Source organism: Xiphophorus maculatus, chromosome 4, assembly GCF_002775205.1.
Source record: "Xiphophorus maculatus strain JP 163 A chromosome 4, X_maculatus-5.0-male, whole genome shotgun sequence".
Taxonomy (NCBI): Eukaryota; Metazoa; Chordata; class Actinopteri; order Cyprinodontiformes; family Poeciliidae; genus Xiphophorus; species Xiphophorus maculatus.
In genome coordinates, this window is record NC_036446.1 from 35,143,310 (window position 1) to 35,163,114 (window position 19,805).

Consider the following 19,805-nt stretch of genomic DNA (forward strand, 5'->3'; position numbering starts at 1 on the left):
CGGTTCTTCCATGACTGCCATCATTCTGCACAACCACTTCCCACACTACAACCAGGACAGAAAGTCAGGATAAAACTGGACGGTGAAAAAGGTTGGAAAACCCCAGCTAAGATTATTGCCAAATACAAGGAGCCATGCTCTTACACGGTGGAAACAGAGAATGGAACTATGCTACGACGGAATCAGAGACACCTGCAAGCCGTCCCACAGCCCACCGATCGACCAGATCAACTGCAGTCACCTGATTCCCCAGTGGAACTGACCAGTAGCTTTCCACCTGAGGACAGTTCTGACTCCACGGCCAGAAGCCCTGTTCAGAGGCAGTTGTGCCCAGAAGTGGAGCGTTCTACTCCACTTGAAGGTTCACAGGTTACATCCTGAAGAGTAGTCAGAATTCCTCTGAGATATAGAGACACTTTGTTATTCAAAGTTCTCTACTTCACATGTTTAGTTCAAGTATTTAGGTGTGAAACCTATAGAGTTCAGAAATTTATTAACTTTATTCTACTTCAAAGTTTACAAGGACGAGACAAAATGTTATTGCACATTATAATTTTGTTTTATTTCTTTATAAAGGTAATTCGATATAGTAAAAAAAGAAACGAGAACAAAAGGGGAGAGAAAAGGAGTAAATTGGAATTTGAAAGTGCACTGGAACTTTTTAAGTGTAAAGACTCACATGTTATAGATGGTGGAGTTCCAAGCCGTCTACTAAAACTTTTCAGTATGTTTATTATAGGACTGATAGGAACAGCAACTGTTGAGGGCAGAATAATCCCTATGTTGCTGCAAACTGAGGGCAGTCTACCCCAACGTCCTAGTGTTCAGAGATACTATTTTCTAACTTAAGTATTTCTGCAATGTACCTGTTAGAAAAATTATCCTCCTGTTCATTTACTTATGAGTTTATTTTACAAGTTATGTTTTCATATTATTCTTTTATATTATTACTCTCATATTATTATTCTTTTTATATTTACTTAACTTCTCTTTCTTTTGTAGTATATTATTAACTTTGTTTAGGATGTTTGCCTGGAAGCTAAAAACGTTAAAACATTCATGTGTTATTAGTTCCATATGTAATTGATTAGTTGTGGTCAGTCACATGCCCTTGTAAGGGCATGTCCACAGGAGGTTCCAGAATGTAAAGACGGTTGGTCAATTCTCTGTGTGACTGTGTGAAGAAGCCCAACCTGCTTTTTCTATACAGTAAAGAGAAATGCAAAGAAAGATCTGGCAGAATTGATTCCAGACAGTATTTGACAGCGATTCGTCGCGTCTGCTCTCAATTCTCCTGTTCTGCAGAAAAGAAAAGAAAACTAATCCCTGTCTCTGGCTGATTCTTTGCAGGTTAGGACAAAATAAACCTATCAGTACCCATGTAAGGCTATGACAACCTCTGTCCTGTTGATATTGCTATCGATATACATCTCTGTATCGGAGGTTGCGTTAACGGAATATTTTCCGTATTTGACAGAAAATATTCCGGTCGTATAAAAAAATATACGAAAATATACAAAATTTAAAACCATCCATCATTTGACAGGTTATAATTCACACCCTTGAATGGTGCACATGCGCAGACATTATAGTTTTTACGCTCATCGCAGAGGCAACTAAAATCAATCAATAAGAAAAATCCTTTCTGAATTTCATCTCATTGACAGTGAACTAAATGAGGCTTTCTGACCAGGAGCTGACAGCATGTTGAGGATGGTTAGGAAGCACATTTCAAACCTTTGGTTGAAATGGCTCCTTTAATTCAAGTCTCCATTCTAGACCAGAGAAAACTAAAGAGAATGCAATGTTGAGCTAATCCATTTGTACTCTAACCAGAGGAGCTGGCAGTTTATCTTGAGGAAATAAATAAAGGTGCAGAAGTTAATTAGACCGTAATATGTGCAGTCTAATTAACTGCACAACCAATGCGGACGCAGCTCCACCACTACGAAGAATTGAACTCAACTCATCCTGTGGATTTAACAAATGGAGCTGGAAACTAAAGAGGATAAAAAGCTAGCAGAGCTCAAATGGTTTGATTTGGATCAGTTTGGATCAGACAGATCCAACTGAATTAAATTAACGCAGATTTCTCTGCAGATGCAACCAGGAGGAATTTGTGAGGCTGTGTGTTCAGAGCCCAGCAGGAAGTGCTTTTAATTTAAGTAGAGTTGTTTAATTTCATTTACTATAACTTATTGGGGCCACAGTCAGTGGTTTTTGTCTCTATGGAGAAAAAGTTAGATGCCTTTATCTGCTTTATGTGCGACAGGATCTGGATTCACGGTTCAACTAGGTGAATATTAACAAAACCGCATAAAAATGTGGCTAAATAGCCAATGTTAATATGGTTATAATTTGACAGGTAAAAATAGAACATGACCATTTTTTTAATGCTGTCTGTCAAAATGACGGATAACAAGAAAGTCTAGCGGGACCTCTGATGTGTATATAATTTACTTTGTGTTTGGGTAAATAGGGCGCATGCATCAGATAAGACTGGAAAACAGCTACTTAACTGCAGTTAATTTACATATTAATCTTCAATCAGATATTTCCAAATGTACACTACCCTTGATCAGGTAACATATCTGGATGTTGGTCACCATCACTGAAACCATAATTTGTTGCTTCAGCAGTATTGAAGGTAGACATGGACCTGCCAGGAACATCACCTGCAACTGCTAGAAAATATTCACCACAACAAACTGAAAGGTACTTCCTTATTTACGTTGACTTTTTAACATAAATGAAGATTTAGACTAATGTTCACATAGCCTCCAGAATCTTCAGATTAAACTGTATTTGTGTCTAGTTCTCTATGAAATCCACAAAGACCCCTTTTCATTGGCCCTTGAACAAATATACACCTCATCTGCAAAAAAGATGGGTTAGGCACCTCATCGTGCCTAACCCAAGACAAACCTGGAGTTCTTGTCTGTCTTCATTTCAAGTTGACTAATGTAGATGGTAAAATATATTCAGTTCAATTAGATTTTCACAGGACAGTAAATTTCTTTTTCAATTGATACTTTGACATAATTAACGACTAATAAATGTATAATTAAAAAATAAATATTTTATGCATTTATGTAAGCACCATTGCAAAAATAACCTTCACAGCAAAACATTTAAACATAGACATTTAACAGGGTCCGTACCGGTCATGAAAAACCTGCCCAGCTAGCATTGATTGTTCAGACGACATTCACTGAATGTCCAGACGTCAAAATGAAATTCGACGACGTTCGTGACGACTTTTTTCGGACTAAAAATGAAACACAGACGTTCAGCGGACATTTGCTGACAACTTTCAGTGGACATTCGGAGTAGGTCAAAATAAAATGCTATATATGGTTCAGGTAGATCTGTGGAAATGCTAATATAGCAGCAATTTCATTGGAATGCAAAGTTTTCATGTGGAACAGTTGTCTTCCATTTCCTAGGGATTCTAATACAATCTTGTAACAAAAATCTATGACAACCAACCACTTAAAACACTTGGAAAAGTGCTTTAAGTGGTACTGTAAAATTAATGAATACCCCGAGACAAAATATGATTTAAAAAATTCCCATTTATTCATACACATGTACCAAAAAGAAAGTAATGAAGCCTTCATTTCAACAAAGTAAAACAGCACAGTATCAATTTTAATACAATGGCTTTCCAGAAGACATTCACAATAATAATCAAGGCAAAGTCAGCATTTAAAAACCAACCTCTCCAAAATATGATTTTAAAAGAAATATTTACACCAGAATTGATCTTATGAACGTTGACACATACACAAGATAATAAAACTACAACAAACCAAAGGTACATGAGCTTATACTTACTACATATTTCAGTCACAAAGTGCTGGTGAGTAGAAAGACTTGTCTCTCCACCCTGTTCACTCTACTGCTCACCTTGGTGGTTTGAGAGGATTTGGGATAAAATGTTTCAGACAGCAGATCAGGTCCCTCAGAGACCCAGCTAAAAAAGTAAGACAAAGAATTTAAAAGTCAATATTTACACAGTACTGCACCTGATAGAAGGAAAGAATAATGTGAAGAGAAAGGCTAATAACGTTTTCAACGTATTATGCATACAATTTACTTCTGAACAGTTCCTGATTCCAGTTTTTGGTTTGAGACTCTTAATTTGATGACGCCTGATGCCTCCTGAACGCCTCCCTGGTGAGGTGTTCCGGGCACGTCCCACCGGGAGGAGGCCCCTGGGAAGATCAGGACACACTGGAGGGACTATGTCTCTCGCCTGGCCTGGGAACGCCTTGGGATTCCTCCGGAAGAGCTGGAACAAGTGACGGGGGAGAGAGAAGTCTGGGCCTCCCTTCTGAAGCTGCTACCCCCGCGACCCGACCCCGTATAAAGCGGAAGAAAATAAATGGATGGATGGGTCATCAACATGCTGGTTCAGACTGAACATTAAAGATTTTTTGTTCACTCACAAGAAACCATTAACTAGTTTTCAGAAAGTAGTGCATTTCAGTAATTACTGATCCCGTAGATCCTGCTGTTAGTTAGATTCCTCCTATGGATCTAAAAATAATTCAATTTAAATATACTGTACTTCATTGATCCCAAAGGAAAATTAAATGCAACTCCCATTACCAGCTGCCTCGTCTCATTGCTGTGTTAGAAAATGTCAGTAAGCTTTGCACATTTGGCAGTATAAAGTATTAATGCATTTATTTTCTCTAACTTGGCTTTTTAAAAGGGACAATGTCCAACTCAAACATAAATGTTACCATTTAATGCTCTGTACAAGATAATAGAAAAAGCCAATTCGCACTCAGTCCCTTCCTATCATTTTTACTTGCTGGCCAGCAGCTCCACTCCGCCTGACTTTTGGTAGACATGTGGACTGACGCCATGTTGTTTTGTTTTCTCTATGGCCCTCAGTCTATGAACAAAGCAGTCCGTACGCAAACTCTCCTAATTACCTGCTTACCAATTATGTTGACACTGTCGTTCAGGAAACTACAACACTAAGAAAAAAATGAGCAGGACATTTCACTCAGAAAAATATTTCTGGCTGCATCAAACTTATAATCAAAGTTGAGAAGTCATGAGATAAAAGCGCCACATGGTTGACATGAAGGACGGCAAAGTTCGGTGCATGATACACCCACAAAAAGTGTTCGTAACAAGTTATGTGGCTTTTTATGCTCTAAGCACATGCTTGGTCAGAAAATGATACAAGTAAATATGGAAACCATTAACTTACCAAACAAGGTAGATCCCATCGGTTTCATATAAATACAGAATCGTTGTTTCATGACTGCAGAAATCCGAATACAACCCGGAAAAGGAAGTTGGAGACTGACGGCACTCCACAGCTCACTTTTTTAAACTCCAAATGAAAGTACTTCTTGAACTTTTAAGTGTTATTCTCTGTTGATACATTTACATACTGTTAGAATAAATGCAAACGCCCTCATAAGTCGGGTCCTGTGTCACACGTACGACAATACTGTGACCAAAGTCTGAAATATGGTGATGCGACATTCAAGAACGAGACGATTTTTCTGAACGGCTCTTTACTATGAATAATACACTGCCTGGCCAAAAAAAAAAAGTCGCCACCAAAAAATAGTCACACTCTCTAATATTTTGTTTGACCGCCTTTAGCTTTGATTACAGCCCGCATTCGCTGTGGCATTGTTCCAATAAGCTTCTGCAGTGTCACAAGATTTATTTCCATCCAGTGTTGCATTAATTTTTCACCAAGATCTTGTATTGATGATGGGAGAGTCTGACCACTGCGCAAAGCCTTCTCCAGCACATCCCAAAGATTCTCAATGGGGTTAAGGTCTGGACTCTGTGGTGGCCAATCCATGTGTGAAAAAGATGTCTCATGCTCCCTGAACCACTCTTTCACAATGTGAGCCCGATGAATCCTGGCATTGTCATCTTGGAATATGCCCGTTCCATTTGGGAAGACAAAATCCATTGATGGAATAACCTGGTCATTCAGTATATTCAGGTAGTCAGCTGACCTCATTCTTTGGGCACACAATGTTGCTGAACCTAGACCTGACCAACTGCAGCAACCCCAGATCATAGCACTGCCCCCACAGGCTTGTACAGTAGGCACTAGGGTGCATCACTTCACCTGCCTCTCTTCTTACCCTGATGCGCCCATCACTCTGGAACAGGGTAAATCTGGACTCATCAGACCACATGACCCTCTTCCATTCCTCCAGAGTCCAATCTTTATGCTCCCTAGCAAACTGAAGCCTTTTTTTCTGGTTAGCCTTACTGATTAGAGGTTTTCTTACGGCTACACAGCTGTTCAATCCCAACCCCTTGAGTTCCCTTCGCATTGTGCGTGTGGAAATTCTTTTGCGTTCACAATTAAACATACTCCTGAGTTCTGCTGTTGTTTTTCTTCGATTTGATTTGACCAAACGTTTAAGTAATCGCCGATCACGATCATTCAGGATTTTTTTCCGACCACATTTCTTCCTGGAAGACGATGGTTCCCCACCATTCTTCCAGTTTTTAATGATGCGTTCGACAGTTCTTAACCCAATTCTAGTAGTTTCTGCAATCTCCTTAGATGTTTTCTCTGCTTGATGCATGCCAATGATTTGACCCTTCTTAAACAGACTAACGTCTTTTCCACGACCACAGGATGTGTCTTTTGCCATGGTTGTTTAAGAAATGAGGAGTTACTCATTGCATCAGCTGCGGTTAAATAACTTGTTGCCAGCTGAAAGATAATCGCCTATGCAGTACTTATCCAATAGGAGGCTTGTACCTATTTGCTTAGTTAAATCCAGGTGGCGACTTTTTTTTTGGCCAGGTAGTGTAGTAAAAATATGAATAATAGTAAAGAGCTGGTTCTCAGTGAGAACAAAAACAAAGAGATTCTTTGTTTTTGTAATGCTCTGCGTACACTGCAGTACCTATTATTCTATTTTATTAACATATATTTATTTAATCATCAAGTAAACCTCCAGTGGTGTTGCAGTGTGTGTGCCTGTCTGTTCTGAACTTTTGTAGAAGCAGTTAGTTCTATATACATGTGCAATCTTGTGTTTGCATTACTGCTAACATGTTATTGATTATAAAATTATTGTCATATGATTCCTCAGTCAATATATTGGCACTTTTCAATTCATACCTTTCTGTGTGGGCTTCATTTTCACATTTGTGTCATTTATGTTTTCTCCCCATCTCCCTGCTTTACACTTTTACATGTTTGCCATAGTTCAACTTGGTGGGGTTAGTCTGTCAGTTATATACTTTTCTCGATAAACCTGTTGTATGTGGATCATGGAAAATTATACTGAAGGTCATGGAAAAGTCATGGAATTTTTTTTCTAAATACCAGTCGGAATCTGTCAACATAAAAAGAAAAAAATTCTACATTTACATTGTGAAGATACAAGCAATTTTCAGGTTCAGTAATGTTTGGTCAAATTCAGGTTTGTCAGTGCATCAGTTGTACAGGAAAATCAACATACATTTTCTAACACTGTCTATTTGTACTTTTCCTTGCATCTTCAGACAATCTGCAGCAGGGAGGTTCCACACCAAAACCTCCAGCTTCAAACTGAGCCGTCCACCGGACCAAGGAACCTGCCTTCCTAACAACAACACTAATTAATGTGTTGGTAGACATTATGGTTTATCCTTAATCTGTATTATGCATTATGTATTAATCAGTCTGGCCTTGGTCTTCTTTGAATTCACAGCATTATGGCGTTTTCTTTTGGTAATTGCTTCTAGTAAATATTTGAACATCCATGTAAGTTTTAAGACATTTTATCTGTTAACTTTAGGTAGCTGTGAAACAACTCATGTTAATCTTTGATTCTATTTTGTTAAAGATTCAACAGATTAGGGTGCTTTTACAAATTTCATCTGTCCTTTGTGTGCAGTGAGGTGAATATTAAAGTTAATTCAGGAAACACTTTTGTCATCTTTCTGCAGTATAAATGGAATGATGCCTCTATTATATTTGTGACATCAAACTTTCTTTCTGCCATATAGCAGTGGTCAAACTATGGGTAAATGTTTGTAATTTACTTTCAACAAATGGTCACCAAAATGGTTTTAGCATAAAGACACAGGTAATGTTTCCACATGCTGTATTGTATGCAAGTAAATGTGATGCAGCTGAGTGAAAGTTGTACAGCTATAAACACTTTTGGAGTATTATAAAGTAGTACTGAAATATTCTGTTTTTCAACAAGATATATTATATAGTATTTATTTAAATGTTTTTCATACAATATATTTAGAATTTCACTCTTTGTGGTGGTTATTGCATTATGTTGTTTACTATTGTGGTTACACACATTTAGTAAACACCTTATGTTTTATTTGGATCATTAACTATTTTGTTTTGCTCAGTTTAAAGGACTGGCTTTGGGAGAGGACTGGTTGAAAGGCAAACCAGGAAGTGGACCAAACCTGCTGGAAGCAGGGGACTTGATGTTAAAGAATCTGCCTCTCTACTAACAGCACAACTGCTAAAATATGTTTGGTTGTAGGTTGTTTTGTTTTTACAGTTGTGTATGTTTATGCATCGTTTGTCTCCTTTTCCATCCCTCCTCGTTTGTGTACACTAGCCTGTGTGTTCTTTGTGTGGGGTCGATTTTTGCTTTGTTATCCTGAGTTAGGCGTGCCTTAGTTGATTTTTTTGGGGCCCATTTTGCGGAATTTTTTAGATTTGTTGTTGAAAGCCTTTTGTTAAGATTTTTTTTAAAAATAAACAGAAACAATTTTTTTATATATGCCTTTGTCCTTGTGCCTTACTGGTCGGACCGTAACACCCACCCACAGGTGTTTGGAGACTATTTTCACTCCATATTATCATACCTTTTCAATTTGAACCAGAGCTCTTTGAAATTGATTGGAATGCAGAAATCACAAGAGGTGATGAAGATGAGGAGGACCAAACAGAGGAAGAGGACAGACTTGGCCGTAGGAGCTGGTGTTTTGCTGTTACTGCCTTCAGCTTCTTAAATAGGATTAGAATTATGTAAATGACTGAAAGTGTTGTGGAGAAATGTCGCGGGCACAGATAAGGTCCTTCGGAAATTGTGTTCCATTCCGGCTCTGGCACTGGGCCCTTCTTTCTTTCATGAGGGGAATTTTCCAAATTCACCTCATTTCTTTTCTTCTTTCTTTTTTTTAAACAACACAGTGTGGCTTTATCTAAAATTACACCAGTAAAACACAATATGATAAACAACTACTGGGGTAAAGTTAGCCTTCCTGCGTTTACACTGTAGACTCCAGTAGAGAATGGACCTGATGACGTCATCAACCCACTGGTGAAAAAATGGCGACCTCCATGGGTGAAAAATATAACTAAAGATACACATTTTTGAGGTAATCATGAGTTTTGGTATATCACAAACAGCAATGTTTTAGGTAATAGGAAATATACAGTATATTTAATCCAACTTGTTCAACTAGTCCTGGATTCCTTTAAAATAATCTAGTGGTAATAATTCTAGGACATCTGTCTGCAGCATCCTGAGATGAAATATTGTAATGGTGTTTGTACTGTAAACCTTAGTAGGAATTTTAAAAAATAGCACAGTGGGAGTCTTACATTCTGCTTAATTACATAAATTCTTAAGTTATATGAAGAGAATGTTCCAAGCTGGTCTCTGGCTGTGAAATTAGCCAGTTTGGGTGTGGCTTTGTCAATTTGTGTAACAGTTAATTCTTTTGGGTGTTTTTTTAAATTAACAATAAAGCCTGGACATTTTTACTTTTTTCTATGTGAGATTATGGTATTGCACTAAAAACTGAATTTATTTTAGGGTAGTTGACATATTCTTAACATGATGACAGTAATTTTGAAGTGAATTCAACTGATAGAAATCTCCCTTTTCCTAAATAAAAACATTCAAAAGTTTTGGTAACAAATAATTGTCATTCTTTGTAGCACTTCTTCAAAAGCAAATGAAATTAATTTCTGAATTCTTTGCAAAAGTATCTATACCTCTTGAGCTTTAGGATTATAATTGCATGTCACAGTTTTCAAAATTTTAATCCATAAGAACCTTAGAAAATTATTTTGCTTCTATTTTTGCACTGCTTTGTGTGGATCATTAACATAAAATCCATTCAAATTTGTGTTTTTACTGTAACTTGTAAAATAGAGGTATGAATACTTTTACAAGACATTTATAGACTTTGTTCTAATTTGTTGAAAATTCTAGCAAAACTATCATGAAGTGTGTAATACCTGTTCGGTAAGTGTTCCACCTGGTGTTTGGGTAGTACGATCACAGCTGGACTTCTGACAGATCCAGACACACATCCTTCATTCAGGTCAGCTCCAGAAGCTGATTGGGTGATGGTACGGATGCTGTTACTACGATTAATAGGAGACTGAACGTTTGTAATGCTGCCATTTTGCTGGGGAGATGAGGTGTGTATGGAAGCTTCCTGGCTTGGGATGTCACTTTCCTGCTGATCTGGGTTTTTGTCAGCTGAGGCCTCTGGGACTTGCAGCCTTGCTGTAATAGTAGCAGTGGAAACACAATCACAACACTAGTTTTATCAGAACAAACCCCACACAACTCAAAAAAACAAAGAATAAAATAAATAAATAAAATACCTGCAGCCATCTGAAATACTTTTTTCTTGTCTTCTGTCCGCTCCTAAAAAAGATGGGAGGGGGAAAAATTCAAACAAAGAAAAAAAGAAATTCAACATCAATTGTTATTTTTGTCTTAAGAACAATACACTGCACTGGCTACATGTCTTTTTTCAAGGACTGATTAAGAAGAGATTAAAAATTCTAATTCAAAAGTACTTTATTGATCCCAAAGGGGAAAAAAATATTGTAACTCATATTAATCCAAATTCTTCAAAGAGTTTTTGTAGATCAGGGGTGCTGAAGTCCAGTCCTCAAGCGCTACCATCCTGCAACTTTCAGATGTTTCCCTTCCAACACACCTGAATCAAACAAATCTGTTGGAGTAAAGTAAAAGTTGCAGGACGGTAGCTCTCAAGGACTGGCCTTGAGCACCCTTGTTGTAGGTAGTCATTACTGTTGGCAGGAAAGATCTCTTGTAGCAGTCTGTATTACAGTGAGTACGAAGAAGTCTCTGACTGAAGACACTGTTTTGCAAGACAGACTTATGAAGATGGTCAGGGTTGGTCTTGATTTTATGTTTGTGAGTTAGCCATAGATCCTGGCAATCCTGGTCCTCAAGGGCCGCTGTCCTGCAGCTCTTAGACGTCTCCCTGGTCCAACACACTTCAATCAAACAGCTGAATCGCCTCCTAAGTGCAGTCAAGTTCTCCAAAGTCCTGCTAATTATCTCATTATTTGACTCAGGTGTGTTGAAGTAGAGACACGTGTAAAAGTTGCTTTGTCCAGATGACAGTAGGTTTGTTGAAGCAGGTGTATGATGACGTCTTCAACTCCAACTCCACAGCAATAAGCAAACTGCAGGGGCTCTTGATATGTGCTTGTTTGTGTGCACAGCAGGACTGCATTCAAATTATTTTCTTATAAAAAACAATGTCCCTTATACAAAAACTTAAGTACACAGTTTTACCTAATCAGAAGTGTTTTTTAATGGTGAACCATCAGCATTTAAGTGTAGTGCCAGTTTCCATAAATATATCTTCTTTTTTAGACCCAAGCAACAACAGCACTTCAAAGGCCTATTGTAATTTATTTGGCGCTACTCTTTGACTAATACAGATTTCAACCTAAATATGTTTGTTTGCTAAATATTTAGTTATTAAGCTAAATAGATAGATCTGAGCTAACTATTTAGTTTGAAAAATGTTTAATTTGGAGCTAAATATTTAGTTAGCAAACAAAATATTTGCAACTAAATATTTATTTTGTGTGTGTATGGTTGTGTGTCCTGTCTGTTTCTGTGTTGCCCTGTGACAGACTGGCGACCTGCCCAGGGTGACCTCACCTCTCGCCCGGAACGTTAGCTGGAGATAGACACCAGCACCTCCTGACCCCTCTAGGGACAAGGGTGTTAGAAAATGGATGGGTGGATCATTGTAGACTAAATATTTAGCTCAGACTTAACATTTAGTTGGGAACTAAATATTTAGCTGCAAATTAAACATTTATTTTCCTAACTAAGTTAGCGCATTTAATTTGAAAGCTAAATATTCAGTTAAACTAATTAAATATTTAGGCTGGAATACAGACATTTATGAATGTAGGAACAATATGGTGAAAATCATGGAGGACCAAGACTGACATAACTAAAAATTAAAAGCAGAAATATATGTTATTTTGTTTTTCCTTACACATGTTTTCGATCAAGAAATGCCTGTATGTTTTTCCTTTTCTTCATATGTGTTTTTGTCAAGAAATGTATTTACTTTCTTTTGCGTTTTCCCCTCTGATGCATGAGTTATTGACTATACAGTCTTCCAAGAGTGGGTCTTTTTGCACCCGTATTAGAATCACTGTTTTCATGCTACTTTTGTCATTTTGATTCAGAATAATGTTTTGTAAAATACTTTTTGCTGTGTTTTATTTGACACAAGAATTATTTCATATTTGAAATATTTCATTTTTCAAATTTTTAAGCATTTTTAGAACAATTTCTAGAACATTTGTGATGATTTGTAGAACATTTTTAAAACAAAATGACAGCAGCAATTTTACAACAGCAATGTTGGAACAACATCAACATCCATTATGTATGTGTGGGGGGTAGAAAGAGCATGTTTGTTGAATCTAGCTAACCAACATAGCTAACATTACTGTCTGAATTCTATTGTGCTATCTGTATTACGCATGTGAGTGTGTATGTGCAGTCATCTATCCATCCATCCATCCATCCATCCAGGAAATCCCAAGGTGTTCCCAGGCAAGGTAGGACATGCCGGGAACACCTCACCAGGGAAGTGTCCAGGAGGCATCCTGACCAGAAGCCCGAGCCACCTCAACTGGCTCCTCTTGATGTGAAGGAGCAGCGGCTCTACTTTGAGTCCCTCCTGGATATCTAAGCTTCTCACCCTATCTCTAAGGGAGAGCCCAGACACCTTACAGGAAAAATTTATTTCGGCCGCTTGTCTCTGTGACCTCGTTCTTTTGGACATGACTCAAAACTCATCTATGGAGATGAGGATAGGAACTTAGATCTACCAGTAAATCAAAAGCTTTGCTTTTTGACTCAGCTCTCTCTACACCACAACAGACCGGTACAGCACCCGCTACACTGCAGACGTTGCCCCGATCCACCAGTTGATCTCCCGCTCCACTTGGTGCAGGAGATCAAAATTAAGCTGATGTTCTCCCCGACCCTGAGATTATTCTTTTTCAGCTAATTTATTTATGCATTTATATATATATATATAGCTATGAATTTTTATTTTATTTATTGAGATGATAAAAGAGAACACATTGATCAACAAGTTTTGCATGTCTTTCAACACATCCTCTCTCTTGGTTTTCTCATCCATGGTGTCAGACACACACATTTACTGAATGACACTTCATGACAACATTTATAAAGACTCCATGTTCATGACAGTGTCATGTCAGTCTTATGCACACCCCATCAAATAAAGTGTTACCAAACATTCTGTTTTTCACTGTTAATTTGCAAAATTAATACAAGGCAGAAAACACTTTTTTGCAAACTGTCATGGTGACTATTTTAAAACTTACAGTCTGGAGCTGAATCCTCAGTTGGTTGTTAGTAAATTTTAGGGATCTGGCAATTGCTTGAAGATAATATATCAGCATACTGAAACACAAATGGTAAAAATACAAATATGTTTTAGAAAAAAGAATGTTGCAGCAAGTGATGTATATATTTACATGTATAAAGACACACACACACACACGCACACACACACACACACACACACACACACACACAGAAGTGAAGGCTTTCACTGGTATGAATAAACATGCAGGCAGGGGTGGGCGTGTGTGACATATATGAGACATGATCTGTTTAATGTCATGTTAGTGTGTGAGGCATCTTACAATAGCAGTAGCACTGCTGGCAGCACCACAACAGGGCTGGTGACATAACTCATCACTTTACTGAACCAAAGTGGGAAGTCTGATGCCACTGTATCTGAGATGATGTCATAAATCTTCTCCTGGCCACTGAAACACACATTTCAGCACTTTTACCCAAATTAGCTCTTTCAGAGGAATTATAAAACATGCAAGACTGAAAGATGTCAAGTCAATTATATCTTTTACAACTGTTACATTCAATTCAGATTTATTTATATGGCACAAATTCACAACAAGTTTCTATCAAAGAAAACCGATTGAATCTAGTCATTGACTAGCAACATTTCCTCCTCCTGGAAAATCAGAAAACCGCTAGTGTTGTGTTGCTGACTTTACAGCAAACCCTCATACAGAGCATGAGGGTTCTATGCTAGCTTTCCCTAGCATAGAGAGGGAAAGCTCCTCTTCAAAGCTGCAGTATGTAACATCTAGAAAAAATAGAGATTTTTTTTACATATTTAATAAAACTATCACTTTGTCATGACAGTATGGTATGAGACAGATAATCTATGGAAAAAAATCAAGTTCCTCTGCCTTCTCCCAGTGATCCCAGTACTGACCACAGAAATACACAGCTCAGTCAGAAACAACCAATCAAAGCCAAGAGGAAGGTCTTAACGCTGCCAATCAGGCCTGTGTATGTGCTACATATCCTTCCCCTCAATAGTAGAGCCCATCATGAATCATCTGCTTAATATTGCCACTGATGACGTGGATAAACAGTTCTTCTGGAACAGTAAGTTGTTTCCATGCAATTACCAAATTGAGCAGCACATACACAAGACTGAGTGGCAGTGCTAAGGCATTTCTCTAGGTTCTGATTGGTTGTTTTTACCAGAATCAATGCATTTCTCTAGGTCCCAATAGTAGCTCAGGCAGAGGGCGGAGGAGCTTATAGAATAGAATAGAATAGAATAGAATAGAATAGAATAGAATAGAGTAGAATAGAATAGAATAGAATAGAATAGAATAGAATAGAATACTTTATTAGGATACCTTATTCATCCCAGCAGGGAAATTACTTCGCAGTTACAGCCTAGAGACAAGACACAATAACAACTACCACTGAGTAGTAGTAGATAAAATAAAATATAAAATGCTATGAATTGTAAAAATATAAAATGCTGTTAATATAAGAAGCAACTTAAGAGCAGTCCTTGCAAGATTAAAAAAATGCAGATATGTACATGTAAATATATGTACAGCAAGTGTGCCACAGTGCAGTTGTGCAAAATTGGACTGATTAGTGCAGAACAATGATTTAGCTTTTATTGTACAGTGAGATGGCATGTGGCAGGAAGGATTTCCTGTATCTGTCCCTACGACAGTGGAGCTGGAGCAGCCTATGTGAGAAGGTGCTCCGCTGTCTGTCCACTATGTGGTGGAGAGGGTGCTGTTTATTGTCCATAATAGACAGAACCTTCTTCAGTGTCCTCCTCTCCACCACAGTTTCCAGGGACTCCAGCCTTAGTCCCAGTACAGAGTCAGCTTTCCTGATGATTTTGTCTAGTCTATTAGAGTCGCTGGCTCTGATGCTGCTTCCCCAACACACAGCAGCAAAGAAGATGGCGCCGGCAACAACACTGTGATAGAAGGTCTCCAACATCTTGCTGCACACATTGAAGGATCTCAGCTTCCTTAAAAAATAGAGTCTGCTCATCCCCTTCTTGCACACAGCGTCAGTGTTAGATGCCCAGTCCAGTCTGTTGCCGATTACAACTCCCAGGTATTTGTAATCCTTCACCTCCTCCACCACTTCCCCTTTGACCTTTTGTTAGGTGAAATGTATATATTATCATATATTTGTTGTTTCCTTTATAACAATAGTGTTTCATATTTGATGTTCCATGATTGTTTTCTTTTCTCTAAACATAAAGACTGTTTCTGTATGTTTTGATCTACTTTATCTCCGTCTTCACAAGAGGGCCTCCCTGAAGAGAAGCAGTGATAACCGTGCTCACGGGGTTCATTGCTCACCAGGACTTCTTCTTCCTTTGAGCTGTTAGATAGCTGACGAATCGTCGCCTTGAAGATATACGACCTGTTCTGTTTTTACTCTGTGTTCTAATGCAAGATAACATGTGTTTAGTTAGTGATTGTCATTTAGCACTGCAACTAAAATGCTTTGACCCCACCCCTTAGAGTTGCAGTGCTCTCTGTGATAGGGACTCTGAAGATAATAAAAAGAGAGGAGCGGACAAATGTGTTTCAGAGCGGTCGGAGATTTGTAACTGTAAACACATCTCTGTCCGTTCTCCTCGCGAGTACAAAAGAATCTAACTCTCTTGTCTTTTCTGTGTTGTTCAACTTGTCTTTAATAGATGTCAAACCTGCCACCTTTAGTGGCCGTGAAGGTATCTTCTTCCTTCTGAAGTCAATCACCATCTCTCTGGTCTTACTAATGTTGAGCCTCAGGTGATTCTGCTCAGACCACTCCACAAAGCCGTCCACCAGTGTCCTGTACTCCCCCTCCCCTCCATCCCCTATACACCCGACAACCGCTGAGTCATCAGAAAACTTCTGTAGGTGACATGACTCAGAGTTGTACTGGAAATCAGTGGTGTACAGGGTGAAGAGAAAGGGAGAAAGCACAGTTCCCTGTGGAGCTCCTACGTCACTGACCACCACATCAGACAGGACACTGCCCAGATGGACAAACTGTGGCCTGCCTGTCAAGTAGTCAGTAACCCAGGAGACCACTGAGTCATTGACACCCATCCTCTGCAGCTTCTCACCCAGTAGCAGAGGCTGGATGGTGTTGATATTTTTCACAGATTATTGTGCTCATACCATACAGTCACGACATGGTGACAGTTTTAAGAAATGTGTAAAAAAACTAATTTTTTTTTTCAATAAAACTTACATACTGCAACTCTAACAGGAAGAAACCTTCAGCAGAACATGGCTCAGTAAGAGCGGCCATCTTCCACAACCGTTCACAGCTTTTGATCACAGCAATGCTGTGTGGTATTCTCAAAATGAAGAGTTTTTCAATGGAAAAAATAAACTAAAAATTAGACCTTGACAATAATATTCTTTAACAGCAAATAACATCTGTTTGTACGGTTTGTATAAACAGATGCACATGTGCCTTCTGATTTTACCTGAATGGTCCACAGTGTTCCGATGGTCTATATCGCACAATGGCAAAGATGGTGGGGAGCATACACAGGAACAGCATGAAAAGTAGCATAGCCAAGTAGAAATTATTTGATCTGAAAAAGCAAAATACAGTTAGCAAAGAGCAAATTGAGAAAAATTTCATAAAACCTTTTATAAGCAAACATTATGTTGAAGAGGGTTGGCTTAAATAGGTCACCGGCAAGAACAAAGCAGACTGTGAATGTGGGGTTTAAAGCGATCTTTTTTACATATTTAAGAGTGTCTCTATATATTGACAGTGGAATATGAGACAGCTAATCTGTGAAAACGTCAATTTATCCACCTCCTCCCAGTCCTACTATTGCCATCTGAAAAAATATCAGAGAGGAGGGTCTTAGCCGCAGGGGTGAAAGTAGTTTTAAATTCCTGCTGGTACTATGACGAAAGTTGTCAGTGACTCATTATGTCAACCAAAACAAATACAAATAGTTTAATAAAAACTTAAATATTTTACTGTACTAAAGGCTACCTGTATGGATAACACTGTCATGGTTTGAGTTTTTCTGTGTATTAATATTGAGTTTCCTGTTTCTGAGTCTCCGTGTTGTCCTGTCCTCCCTTTGATTGTTCCCAGGTGTGTCTCGTTTCTGTGATTACCCTCTGTGTATTTAGCGTCACCTGTGTCTCTGTCGGGTCCTTGTCATGTGTCAAGCCAGTCGTCTGTTGTTGTCTATGCTGTCTAGCTGTTTGTCAGTCGTCCATTCGTTTCGCCAGTTGCTACCAGTGCTGAACCCTGGATTCTGTTCTGCCATGCTGCCTGGTTGTTTGACTGTTTGTAGAGTAATTCGGACTTACTCATCATTAAACCATCACTTTACTTCTACCTGGGTCTAAGCGTCCTGCCTCACCATCTCCACCCACACAACGTGACAAACACAGAAAGTATAAGCACTTCACAATGTGGAAAAAGTATGTAATTTGGTTTCTGCAACATTTGAAATATCTATTAATGGGTAAAGATAAAATCAGAAAAAAACGGTATTGATCTTTCAGCTGTGTTTGTATTAAGATCTCATGGTGTTGCATCAATTGGAAGACAGAGGAGCAAAACCCACCAAGTGTAGTTCAAGTTAACTTCTGAGAAAAAGAAAAGTCTTTGCTGAATTTAATGCATCAGTTTAATCATAAATTAGGAGCTAGGAACTGAAGGCTGAAGGAGAAACAACTTCTCCCGCTCTTTCATCCTTACTGACAGCATTGACTGCTAAAGATATTCCATATCCAGTTTTTATAATTTTATAGCTTTTATAATGTCACCTCTTTATAATTTTTTATAACTACTCTTACATTTTAATTTTTGCAACTACTTTTACATTGACAATTTTGAGGCTCTAGACAAAAATCAGCTTGAAACCTCACATAAATTTGAGACAATAGAAAAGCAGATTCTGCTACTGGAAGTGAATATTGCATTAAACAATCTTTGTTGCAACAAAACAACTATTCCCACAAACAATGAAGAGGCTGCATGCCCTGCACCACGCAGCCCCGCCCTGGAATGTCCTGGGAGCTAAACCGGAACAGATTGTGGATCTGACGAAAAAACCAACGCCGATAACCCCTCGCTTGGACAAATCAACATGGCAGCTTTGAGCCAAAACCCACATCCAATGTCAGCACCTGCTGCACCTGCTGGACAACAAATGAGGAGAAACTATTCCACTGGCCCTGTTTCGCAGGACAAAACGACCAGCCCGAGCAAGAACACACCCCGACTCTGTGGGAATCCCACTGAAAAACAGATTTGCTACACTTCAACAAGAACCTGTGAGGGAAACCTCAACTTAAGACATCAACCACAGGTATGAAGCACATTCACCCCCCAAAGCAAACACTAAGAAAAACTCAAATATGCCAAAGTGCTTAATGTTAGAGATGAGACAGTATGTGGAATCAACCATTTCTGCAGTGCCAAGAGAACCAGAGTCATGTCCTTTCCCAAATCTACTGTATGTGATATGACAGAAAAATATTCTCTCTAACCACAGATTAGTCAACTATTGAAACTCTAGTTGTGGATGTGGGAGCTAATGATCTGGCAAAAACAACAATCAGAGAGTCTGAAAAAAGACTTTACCATTCTTCTGGACCCTGTTGGAAAACTAAAACAAAAGATTTTTCTTAGTGGCCCTGTTCCACAGCAGGGTGGGGTGACGAAATACTCTCGATCACATTTAGTTATGTTTAATGATTAGTTATTTCATTACCCTAGGTTCTGTTGTTCATATATGCCTGAGTCTATGTGGCAACCTTTCTTTAGTGATTCTAGTTAGGTTATTTCTTTGTTTAGTCATTCTAGTTATTCTAGCTTTGTGTTCCTTAATTTGTATCATTTTTTTTTAGATCAGCCTTGTTTCTGTTTGGTTATTTCAGTTTCCCCTCCTGTCTTTGTCTCTGTAGTTCATCATGTTTTCTTTTGGTCTTAGTGTAACTTAGTGTAAGAATGATTTCCAGCTCCCTTGTGTTCTCTTCCCCTCCTTCTCTTGTATTCCCCTGTGCATCTTCCTGGCGTCCTGTGCTACTTTCTCTCTCAACTCCTCAGTCTAGTTTCTGCTCTAACTACTCTCAACTGTAATTAATTAACTCATCAGCCCAGGTCTTCTGTCACACTCACAACTCTCTAGTATTTAAGCTCCTCTATTTC

General features: G+C 38.5%; 1 protein-coding gene across 6 annotated transcripts in view; it reads right to left on the reverse strand.

Annotated features, from left to right (window-relative positions):
- tmc3 (transmembrane channel like 3) overlaps positions 1-19,805 on the reverse strand; it is an 82,652-nt gene that overhangs the window by 5,970 nt on the left and 56,877 nt on the right. For 5 of the 6 annotated variants that reach the window (XM_023332876.1, XM_023332874.1, XM_023332877.1 and 2 more), the window contains 5 exons: positions 17,104-17,214; positions 13,961-14,086; positions 13,637-13,715; positions 10,595-10,637; positions 10,220-10,493 (listed from right to left, as the gene is read on the reverse strand). In XM_023332876.1, coding sequence (XP_023188644.1) covers positions 10,220-10,493; positions 10,595-10,637; positions 13,637-13,715; positions 13,961-14,086; positions 17,104-17,214 — 633 coding nt within the window. The remainder of the gene's footprint in view (positions 1-10,219; positions 10,494-10,594; positions 10,638-13,636; positions 13,716-13,960; positions 14,087-17,103; positions 17,215-19,805) is intronic. The other variant, XM_023332875.1, reaches the window with a different exon arrangement.